The 12267-nt window shown below is 43.0% G+C and overlaps 1 protein-coding gene across 4 annotated transcripts in view; it reads left to right on the plus strand.

Moving 5' to 3' along the window:
• Positions 1-12267, plus strand: part of RAD9B (RAD9 checkpoint clamp component B) — a 30363-nt gene that overhangs the window by 15282 nt on the left and 2814 nt on the right. For all 4 annotated transcript variants that reach the window (XM_054528221.2, XM_054528220.2, XM_024257290.3 and 1 more), the window contains exons 7-10: positions 1957-2063; positions 2155-2219; positions 3067-3189; positions 5437-5671. In XM_054528221.2, the coding sequence (XP_054384196.1) occupies positions 1957-2063; positions 2155-2219; positions 3067-3189; positions 5437-5671 (530 nt within the window). The remainder of the gene's footprint in view (positions 1-1956; positions 2064-2154; positions 2220-3066; positions 3190-5436; positions 5672-12267) is intronic.

Consider the following 12267-nt stretch of genomic DNA (forward strand, 5'->3'; position numbering starts at 1 on the left):
GACAGAGCAAGACTGTCTAAAATAATAATAATAATAATAAATATATATGTATATATCACTCAATCTTTGTTCTACTTATATAATTGATATTCATTGAAGAAAATTAAAAATACAAAAAAAATTTTTTAAGTCACCTGATATCCCACTATACAGAGATAAGCACTTTTAATAGTTGGGTGTATCTCTTTCTATACTTTAGATCTCACAACAGGAGATTGAGTGAAGATAATTAAATACTATGAAACTATTAAAAGTAACATTGGCCAGGTGCAATGGCTCACCCCTGTAATCCTAGTGCTTTGGGAGGGTGAGGCAGGATTGCTTGAGGCCAGGAGTTCAGACCAGCCTGGGCAACACAGCAAGATCCCATCTCTACAAAAATAAAAAATTAGCCAGGTATGGTGGCATGCACCTGTAGTCCATGCTGCAGCAGCTGAGGCAAGGGGATCACTTGAGCTCAAGATTTCAAGGTTGCAAGTGAGCTATGATCATGCCACTGTATTACAGCCTGGGCAACAGAGTGAGACCCAGTCTCAAAAAAAATTAATGGGTCGGGCGCGGTGGCTCGTGCCTGTAATGCCAGAACATTGGGAGGCTGAGGAGGGCTGATCACCTGAGGTCAGGGATTTGAGACCAGCCTGGCCAACATGGTGAAACCCTTTCTCTACTAAAAATACAAAATTAGCTGGACGTGGTGGTGTGTGCCTGTAGTCGCAGTTACTCAGGGGGCTGAGGCAGGAGGATCGCTTGAATCTGGGAGGCGGACCTTGCAGTGAGTCGAGATCACACCAAAATTAGCTGGACGTGGTGGTGTGTGCCTGTAGTCCCAGTTACTCAGGGGGCTGAGGCAGGAGAATCGCTTGAATCTGGGAGGTGGACCTTGCAGTGAGTCGAGATCACACCACTGGACTCCAGCTTGGGCAACAGAGTGAGACTCCATCTCAAAAAAAAAAAAATTAAAAAATTAAAGTCATGTTATATGTGTATGTATAAATACATTCCTCTCTCTCTGAGGGGATGTATCAGAGAGGTTTAATGAAGCAATTTTGTGGTGGAAAACACAAAACATTGACACACACACAAATAATTATAAAAATGTGCTTATTGACATGGAAAAATAGCCAAGATATATTATTGGGTAGATTATGAAATGGTATGTAGGGTAAGATCATACTTTCATTTAAAAATATGGCCAGGCACAGTGGCTCACGCCTGTAATCCCAGTACTTTGGGAGGCTGAGGCGGGTGGATCACAAGTCAGGAGATCGAGACCATCCTGGGTAACACAGTGAAACCCCATCTCTACTAAAAGAAATACAAAAAATTAGCCGGGTGTGGTGGTGGGCTTCTGTAGTCCCAGCTACTCGGAAGGCTGAGGCAGGAGAATGGCGTGAACCCGGGAGGCAGAGCTTGCAGTGAGCTGAGATTGTGCCACTGCACTCCAGCCTGGGCAACAGAGTGAGACTCCGTCTCAAAAGAAAAAAAAAAAAGTTAAAAATGTGCACGTAAGTGACACATGCCTGTAGTCCCAGCTATTCAGAAGACTGAGGCAGAGGATCACTTGAGCCCAGGAGGTCAAGGCTGCAGTGAGCTGTGATCATGCCACTGCACTCCAGCCTGGGCAACACAGCAAGACCCTGTCTCAAAAAGAAGAAAACAAAAAATTTATTAATTAACTTAGATAAGAATCTGGCATTTAAACATAAACAGTTTGATTTATGTGAAATGGATTTATAGACCCTAAATCATTGGGGAGTTTAAGAGAAATGTAAAATATTAAATTTCTCTTTTGAACAAAGGCATTTAAAAATAGCATACAGATATCAGGTGGGGGAGTTAGGGTAGGTAGGGCAGGAGGAAATGGGGTGGGATTTGGGAGACCAGAAAAATTCTTTTTTCCTCTAAATTCATCTCTGGAACTAATTTCATTCTTTATTTCCCCATAATATTAAACAGATTTGAGCAATGCTGTGTACAGTGAGATGTTTGTTGGCTCAGATGAGTTTGACTTCTTTCAAATTGGAATGGACACTGAGATAACGTTTTGTTTCAAAGAATTGAAGGTAAATAAAGATTTGTATCAATTTAAAATTCAAATTTTCACTGTAAGTTTTTATAAGGATTTTAAGTTTTTTTCTTCTTTTCTTTTTTCAGGGAATACTGACATTTTCAGAAGCTACACATGCTCCTATATCCATTTATTTTGATTTCCCTGGGAAGTAGGTCCTTGAGAATTTTTCTGAGCTTGTTTTTTTTGTTTTATATCAATAACAAAACCTTTTGGATTACTTTGAAATTAATTAACACCTCAGGAATACCTAAACTTTACTATTAATACTTATCAAACTAAAATTTTGAAAGATGCTAAAACATGGCATTTAAAATTTTATTTTTTCTTTTTTCAGACGGAGTCTCGCTCTGTCGCCCAGGCTGGAGTGCAGTGGCATGATCTTGGCTCACTGAAGGCTCCGCCTCCCAGGTTCAAGCAATTCTCCTGCCTCAGCCTCCCAAGTAGCTGGGATTACAGGCGTCTACCACCATGCCTGGCTAATTTTTGTATTTTTAGTAGAGACGGGGTTTTACCATGTTGGCCAGGCTGGCCTCGAACTCCTGATTTCAAGAGATCCACCAGCCTCGGCCTCCCAAAGTGCTGGGATTACAGGCGTGAGCCACAGCACCTGGCCTACTGTTTTTTTGTTTTGTTTTGTTTTGTTTTTTTGAGATGGAGTTTTGCTTTTGTTGCCCAGGCTGGAGTGCAATGGTGCAATCTCAGCTCACTGCAACCTCCGCCTCCCAGGTTCAAGTGATTCTCCTGCCTCAGCCTCCCGAGTAGCTGGGATTACAGGCATGCGCCATCATGCCCAGCTAATTTTTTTTTTTGTATTTTTAGTAGAGACGGGGTTTCTCCATGTTGGTCAGGCTGGTCTCAAACTCGCAACCTCAGATGATCCGCCTGCCTCGGCCTCCCCTGTTTCTTTTTAGTCCAGAATTAAGTATCTTTTCTAATGTGTTTCTAATGTCCATCAGAAAATGAGTGTCACTGTTGCTCTGATTTGGCTTTTTTAGACCTCTGGCTTTAAGTATTGATGATATGTTAGTGGAAGCTAACTTTATTTTGGCCACATTAGCTGATGAACCAAGTAGAGCATCTTCACCACAGTCACTATGTCTTTCACAGAAACGAAAAAGGTGAGACTGTGTTTTAACTTCTTTATTACTTGGGACAAGCCATCATAATCTTATTTTGAAATAATTCACTGGCATTCACTTAGGAAACAATTGAGGAGTGAAATATTAGATGACAAATTTTGACTGAATACAGAAGAGCTGTAGTGAAACTTACCTGTAGCATAGAAACATCACCAATCTCGTGTCAGATATTTGCTTTTTCTGTTCTGACCAGAATTGAACAAGACTGTCTGGTTTATCTGTGTTGTTTCCCAGAACTCAATTCCAATTTTTAGTTTTTGTTGCTGTTGTTGTTGTTGTTGTTGTTATTGTTTTAGACAAGGTCTCACTCCCATTGCCCAGGCTTGAGTGCTGTGGTGCAATCTCAAGTCACTGCAGCCTCCATTTCCCTGGCTCAAGTGGTCCTCCCACCTCAGCCTCCCAAGTAGCTGGGACTATAGGCATGTGCCACCACACCCAGCTAATTTTTTGTATTTTTTTTGTAGAGACAGGGTTTCACCATGTTGCCCAGGCTGGTCTCAAACTTCTGGGCTCAAGCCATCCACCTGCCTCAGCCTCCTAAAGTGCTGGGATTACAGGTGTGAGTCACCACATTGGGCCTTTAGTTTTTTTTTTTTTTTTAGGGGTAATATAGTGTTTTCACAGGAAAGTCTATATTCACTTCCTAGAACTTTTGCTCAGATATAGGGATAGCCATTGCTTTCTTGCTTGCTTTTTTTTTTTTTTTTTTTTTTTCCTGAGACAAGAGTCTCACTCTGTTGCCCAGGCTGGAGTGCAGTGGCACGATCTCGGCTCACTGAAACCTCCACCTCCTGGGTTCAAGCAATTCTCCTGCCTCAGCCTCCCTAGTAGCTGGGATGACATGTGTGCACTACCACGCCTGGCTAATTTTTGTATTTTTAGTAGAGACAGGGTTTCACTATGTTGGTCAGGCTGGTCTCGAACTCCTGACCTTGTGATCCGCCCGCCTCAGCCTCCCAAAGCACTGGGATTACAAGTGTGAGCCACTGCGCCTGGCTTTTTTTTCTTTCTTAATTTCTTTTCTTTTGGGGGAAGAATGATGCTTTATTGTAAAAGTTATTTTCAGGAAATTTGGGAAATAGAGAAAAGTACAAAGAAGAAAATAAAACTTACTCATAATTGTGTCACCCAGAGATAGCCACTGTAACATTCTGGCTCACTGCATTTTCTTTCAGACTTAATTTTGTGTATACTTGTATTTTCAAATTTTTTAAAAAAATTTTTTGAGACAGGGTCTCACTCTGTCACCCAGGCTGGAGTGCAGTAGCACAGTCATGGCTCTTCATAGTCTCAACCTCCCAGGCTCAAGCATTCCACCTCAGCCTCCTGAGTAACCAGGACTACAGGCACCTGCCACCACACCCAGCTAATTTTTGTGTTTTTTGTAGAGATTGGGTTTTACCATGTTGCCCAGGCTGGTCTCTTAACTCCTGGGCTCAAGCAGTCTACCTGCCTCGGCCTCCCAGAGTGCTAGGATTACAGACGTGAGCCACTGCACCCGGCCTATCCTTGTATTTTAAAACAAGATTAGGATCACAGAGCATAGGCGGTTTTGGTATTGTGGGTATGTTTCAATATCACTGATAATGACTTGAAAACGTGATTCTTTTTTTTTTTTTTTTTTTTGAGTCAGAGTCTTGCTTTGTCACCCAGGCTGGAGTGCAGTGGCGCCATCTCAGCTCATTGCAACCTCCGCCTCCTGGGTTCAAGCAGTTTTCTGTCTCAGCCTCCAGAGTAGCTGGGATTACAGGTGCCTGCCACCACGCCCGGCTAATTTTTTTGTATTTTTAGTAGAGACGAGGTTTCACCATCTTGGCCCTGCTGGTCTTGGACTCGTGACCTCGTGATCCACCCCCCTTGTCCTCCCAAAGTGTTGGGATTACAGGTGTGAGCCACCGTGCCCGGCTGAAAACATTATTCTTAATGACTGTACACAATTTTATCATATAAATGTATAGTAATTTACTTGACTTTTCCCCTAACTTGCTCCTGTTACCATATCACAAGATATTCTATGCACAGTGAGTTGCTTTACTGATTGGTCTGTCAAGAGAATTTATAAATGATCATATGTATAAATTTTAACTTGCAACAATTTAGTTCCATGTATTTCAATATATTCCCTAATCCAGTGCTATCATTGTTATCCCACGTTGTCCATTAGTTATATAAAAAATATATTTCACAATAAACAGTTCATTCATTTAATGCCTATTAATACCTCAGGTCAGATCTGATTGAAAAAAAGGCTGGCAAAAATGTAACTGGCCAGGCCCTGGAATGTATTTCAAGAAAAGCAGCACCAAGAAGGCTTTATCCTAAGGAGACTCTCACAAACATATCTGCACTGGAAAACTGTGGCAGCCCTGCAGTGAAAAGAGTGGTTGGAGATGTCAGTGAAGTATCAGAAAGCAGTGTCAGCAACACAGAGGAAGTGCCAGGGTCTCTGTGTCTCAGAAAGGTAAAAGAAAAGTGTTGAGATTCAACCACATCTCAGTCAAGAATTCTCATCTGTCTCCCTTTGTAGTCTTCCTCCCCAATCCCCACCCAGCCATGTTCTGAAAATTGATTTTCTTATTTTTTGATAGGGGAAAAGTGAAGCTAGTCTGAATTATAGAATGAAGAAAAGTCTGATTTACAGAATATCAATAGAAAATAGTTAAATTGTTCAGTCAGTAATTTTTAACAAAGCATATTCAAGTAGAGATTTGGGTCATTTGTTTCTAAGAATAAGTTATGATTTTTTATGGTATATTCTATCTTGAATAACAATAATATGCTGAGGTCATATAAATAATTTGTTTCCTAAAATGTTTCCTTCTAATTCTACTTTTCAAATTTGTTTGGTAAATCTTGTATTCGTAATAGTAGAAACGTAAATTTCATCCTAACAAATATCACAAATTCCTTCATAACGGAGTCCCAGTTAATAACATCTTATTCTATAAGATAGATGATAAGCTTCACAGAATGCTGTAGTGTTAAACCTTATGAAATCTACTGAACTGAAGGTAAGCAATGTATTAGAAACTGAAGTATCTCAAATATTGATAATCCTAATTTTACTTGTTTAATGTTTTGTTCAAGCTTGTTTTGCTGTTGTTATTGTTGGTTTGGAGATATGAGTTTCTTAGTTAGAATTAGAAATTTGAAAGCAAAAATAATATTTTTGAAAGTTACCATCACCATCTTGGCTGGGTGCAGTGGCTCACGCCTGTAACCCCAGCCCTTTAGAAGGCCAAGGAAGGAAGATCTCTTGAGGCCATGAGTTCAAGACCAGCCTAAGCGACAGAGTGAGACCCCCATTTCAACAAAAATTTAAATATTAGCCAGATGTGGTAGCTGTAGACCTAGCTGCTGAGGAGGTTGAAGTGGGAGGATCTCTTGAGCTCAGTAGTTCAAGGCTTCAGTGAGCTATGATCGCACAACTACACTCCAGCCTGGGCAACAGAGTGAGAACCTGTCTCTTAAAAAAATAAAAAATTCACCATATGACGCTGTATATGACTTTTAGGGCAGAATTTGATTAGTAAACTGGACTTAGTTTGATACCATAGGTGTTTATTGAGTACTTGTTATATGCCCAACACTTAGGGCAATTTTCTCTTCCTGTATGGCCTAAGTTGGCCATAAAGTGAAAACTGAAATCTGTGTTCTCATTGTACAAAAGCATTGTCCCCTCCTATTTTTCTAGTCACACATATTGTGCTTACTTTTTCACAGGCAACAACAGACATCATTTTCCTGCTGCATCAGGTCCCTGAAATTCACTAAGATTGCCAGTTTCTTTGCTGGAGAAAATGACATTTAGAACTTTAATCTCCATGAGCACCATTACAGCACTCTTTACTCCAAATTTCCTATTGTGTCACCAAATTCTTGAAAGAAGGCTCTATTTTTAAAGGGAATTATTTGCCTTAATGTGGCAAACTCCTGCAAACCTGAAATTACATTATGGGTAAATGATGTAGACCCTTATCATGTTCTGCCTGAAATTCCATGGGCTTCCTGCCGTCCTCTGTGCCTCTGTTCTCCTTCACCCTGCTTCTCTTCCACAGTGTACTCATAGATTTTTGTCCAAACCTGAGGTCTACAGTGAGGCCGAGGGGTTCAGAGCCCTGGCTCTAGAGTTCACATGCCAAGGTTCAAACCTCTCTCTTACCACGTATTAACTGCGTAACTTGGACAAGTTATTTATTTTGCCTTCAGTTTCCTTAGTAAAATGAGGGTAATAATAATTATGCCCACTAAATGGAATTGTAAAAATTGAGCTAAAGATGTAACAGGCACATGGTCAGTGCTTGATAAAATTTAGTTATTGGCTGGGCACAGTGTCTCATGCCTGTAATCCCAGCACTTTGGGAGGCAGAGGCGGGCAGATCATGAGGTCAGGAGTTCAAGACCAGCCTGGCCAAGATGGTGAAACCCTGTCTCTACTGAAAATACAAAAATAAGCTGGGCGTGGTGGTGGGCGCCTGTAATCCCAGCTACTCAGGAGGCTGAGGCAGGAGAATCGCTTGAATCCGGGAGGCGGAGGTTGCAATGAGCCGAGATCATGCCACTGCACTCTAGCCTGGGCGACAGAGCAAGACTCCATCTCAAAAAGAAAAAAATTATTGTTGTTACTTATCACTCTCTTGCTTTCAAAACTCTTAGATTGGCCGGGCGTGGTGGTTCATGCCTGTAATCCCAGCATTTTGGGAGGCCAAGGTGGGCAGATCACAAGGTCAAGAGATCGAGACCATCCTGGCCAACATGGTGAAACCCCGTCTCTACTGAGAATACAAAAATTAGCCGGATATGGTTGGCCAGGCTGGTCTCAAACTTCTGGCCTCAAATGATCTGCCTGCCTCAGCCTCCCAGAGTGCTGGGATTACAGACATGAGTCACTGTGCCTGGGCTCCACATTTAATATTCAATATAACAGTACAATGATCATTTCATTGAAGAAAAATCAGAAAATACAAATAAGAGATAATCACTTCAAATATTTTGATTATTACTCTGCCTTTAAGACTTTCTTCTTTTTATTTATTTGTTTTTTTTTAAACGGAGTTTCATTTTCGCCCAGGCTAGATTGCAATGGTGCAATCTTGGTTCACTGCAACCTCCACCTCCCGGGTTCAGGTGATTCTCCTGCCTCAGCCTCCCAAGTAGCCAGGAATACAGGCGCCCACCACCACACCCGGCTAATTTTTTTGTATTTTTTTAGTAGAGATGGGGTTTTACCGTGTTGGACAGGATGGTCTCGATCTCCCGACCTCAGGTGATCCGCTCGCCTTGGCCTCCCAAAGTGCTGGGGTTACAGGTGTGAGCCACTGTGTCTGGCCAATTCTTGTATTTTTAGTAGAGACGGGGTTTCACCATGTTGCCCAGGCTGGTCTCAAACTCCTGACCTCAAGTGATCCGCCCTCCTTGGCTTCCCAAAGTGCTGGGATTACAGGTATGAGCCACTGCACCCAGCCCGCTTTGTCCTTTACCTTGTTATTTTAGTAGAACGTCCTAACTTTGGGTTTTTTCTGTCTTTCCTCATGATTAAATTTAAACTATGTATTTTTGGTAAGAATTCAACAGAGTAATAATGTTGGGTTCTCTTTATACATCGTATCTGGAGGCACAGGTTGGTTTTTCTCCATATTGGTGGTGTTAATTTCTATCATATGGTCAAGGTGGTGTCTGCCGGCTCTCTACTATATAGTTACTGTTTTTCTGTTAGTAACTAGTAAGTATTTTGTGGAGAGATACTTTGATACTATGTCTCACTCTGTTGCCTAGGCTGGAGTGCAGTGGCATGATCTTGGCTCACTGCAACCTCTGCCACTCGGGTTCAAGTGATTCTCCTGCCTCAGCCTGTCGAGTAGCTGGGATTACAGGTGCCTGTCACCACACCTGCCTAATTTTTGTAGTTTTTAGTAGAGACAGGGTTTCACCATCTTGGCCAGGCTGGTCTTGAACTCCTGACCTCGTGATCCACCCGCCTTGGCCTCCCAAAGTGCTGGGATTACAGGCGTGAGCCACTGCACCTGGCCACGCCCAGCTAATTTTTGTATTTTTTTGGTAGAGCCAGGGTTTCACTGTGTTGGCCAAGCTGGTCTTGGACACCTGACCTCAGGTGATCCACCTGCCTTGGCCTCCCAAAGTCTGGGATTACAGGCATGAGCCACCGTGCCTGGCCTGCTGTGGATTTTTTATTAAGTTTAAACTAGAAGTTATACACAGCTCTCAGGGGCATCAAAATAGGGACAATATGTATATTAGTAAAAAAAAAAAAAAAAAAAAAAAAAGATTTTATAATTCTCTTCTTACCCAACTCATATTAGACTTGAAGTTAATTTCTGGTTGCATGGGTGTTCTCAAGCTTCCTCCATTAGATTACTAGACATGGAGAAGGGCCCCATTATCTAGCCATATGAGACTTACAGGCTGAAGGTGGGGATAAGGGAGGGTAGCAAATAGCATTTACTCTAAGCCAGTAGCAAATTCAGGGCAGCTCTCAAAGATTAAAGAAAATCTCAGCTTTCAAGTCTCATATAGCACCACAAACATTATCAAGAGCTATTTGCACGTGATGATATACACCGAACAGACACAGGTGCTATATTTAGGTCTTTTCTAGCCTTAGGTTCTTGACCTTGGTGAAGACTAGACTCTTTAGAGGCAATTGAAACCATGCCTCCAATTGGCCGGGCACGGTGACTCATGCCTGTAATCCCAGTACTTTGGTAGGCTGAGATGGGCGGATCACGAGGTCAGGAGATCAAGACCATCCTAGCTAACATGGTGAAACCCCGTCTCTACTAAAAATACAAAAAATTAGCCAGGTGTGGTGGTGGGCACCTGTAGTCCCAGCTACTTGGAAGGCTGAGGCAGGAGAATGGCATGAACCCAGGAGGTGGAGCTTGCAGTGAGCCGAGATCGTGCCACTGCACTCCAGCCTGGGCGACAGAATGAGACTCCATCCCCCCAAAAAAAAAAAAAAAAGAAACCATGCCTCCAATTATGGCCAGATCAGTATGTTTCCCAATGATCCTTTAACAAATTGCCACAAATTTAGTGGCTTGAAACAACATGAATTGAGTATCTTACAGTTCTGAAGGTTGGAAGTCCTAATTGGGTCTCAATGGGCTAAAATCAAGGTGTCATCAGAGCTGTGTTCCCTTCAGGAGACTCTGGGGGAGAATCTGCTTTCTTGCCCTTTCCAGCTTCTAGAGACCACTTATATTCTTTGCTTTGTAGTTCTTTTCCAGCTTCAAAATCAGCAACAGCCGTTTTTTCCACACAGCCGCACTCTGACCTTAACTCTTCTGTGTCCCTCTTCCATTTCTATGGATTGCTGTGATTACATTGGGCCCACCTGGCTATTCCACATCAGCAATTGGAAACCTTAATTCCAACTACTACCTTAATTCCTCTTTGCAGTGTGACATAACATCTTCAGAGGTTCATGGGCTTAGTACATGGACCTCTGGGAACCATTATCCTGCATACCACAGCCAGTATCACAGCTATCTGGGGAGTAGGTTCAACAGCTGTAAGGCAAGCCTTGCAGAGGGCATCTTCACCTTCTGAGACGTGAGGATGACCCAAGAACAGGGCTCATTCATTTTTTCTCTTGTGGTACTATGCAGCTCCGAGTATCTCGAGAGCTGTGTCCTAGACAGCCACGTGAGGGATACTACAGTGAACAAAATAAACAAGCTTCCTCAACTTGTTTAGAGACTACAGCGGGTATCAGGTATCGGGCCTAGGGTATAGGTATAACATGACTAAATATATAATTTTTAAAAGGCTGTGTTTAGTTCAATAAAGGAGAAGTTCAGGGTGCTTGGAGGAGATTTAATGGTATGTACTGCCTTAATCCAGGTCAGAACGTCTTCCCCTTGAAACTGGTGTTTGAGCTGAGCTGGAAAGGATGAGGGCATGGGGGTGGGAGTAGAGCTCAGGGAGGGCAGCCTGTGCAAAGGCCCCAGCAGGGGAGGGAGCCTGGGGGCTTGAAGGAGTTGAGGGATGGCCACTGTGGTTGGAGATCAGAGCCAGAGGGAGACAGTGGCACAAGGGGAGGCTAGAGTGCTTGGTAAGAGCCAGATCATGCTGGAGAGTCCTGGAAGCTGTGCAAGCGGCCAAAGTCCCTGGGTATTTAAAATATTTGAATGGCTTTACCTGGGAGGGCTGACAGACTGAATGTTGACTGGATGACTTTAGCCGCTAGTGGTATATGAAAAACAGGCTTCAGTGAGGCAATAGTCACCCAATTGTAGCATCTGAGAGATGGTGATTACTTAGATGAGAAGCGGAGAGAGGTGGCTGAAATAGTTGATTTAGGAGCCAAAACTAGCAGGACTTGGTGATGGATTGGTTATGGGGGTTAAGGAAAAAGGTATCCGGGGAGGTCTTAGGTTTGGAGAAGTAGATTCAGGGCTTAGTAAGATCATGAATTCAGTTTTGGATATGTTAAGGGAATGCTAATTGCATGTAGCGGGTAAAGACCTGCAGTGCTGCCCACCATCTTCCTCCCTGCAGGACAGCTCTAAACCAAAGACTCGTAAGGCCTCAAATGGCAGCAGCGCTGAAGTTAGGAAACCCAAGTTCAGAGGCTGCTTAGAAGAGGGCAAGCCGGCTGAGCTGAGATTAGCCAGGAGAGTGCGGCATGAGAAAGATGTCAGAGTGACTATCAAGTGGGGAGGACTGAAAATGGGTCCTGACTTTAAGGATGTGGTAAATTCTGTTGACCATAAGTTTCTGTGATATGGGGGTCAGTGAGGGAGAAGCTTTTTTTGTTGTTGTTTGTTTGTTTGAGACAGTCTTTCTCTGTTGCCCAGGCTGGAGTGCAGGGGTACAATCTCGGCTCACTACAACCTCCACCTCCCGGGTTCAAGTGATTTTTGTGCCTCAGACTCCCAAGTAGCTGGGATTACAGGCATGCATCACCACACACAGCTAATTTTTGTATTTCAGTAGAGACAGGGTTTCACCATGTTGCTCAGGCTGGTCTCGAACTCCTGAGCTCAGGTGATCCACCCGCCTTGGCCTCCCAAAGTGCTGGGATTACAGGCGTGA

This window comes from Pongo abelii, chromosome 10 (assembly GCF_028885655.2).
Source record: "Pongo abelii isolate AG06213 chromosome 10, NHGRI_mPonAbe1-v2.0_pri, whole genome shotgun sequence".
NCBI lineage: Eukaryota > Metazoa > Chordata > Mammalia > Primates > Hominidae > Pongo > Pongo abelii.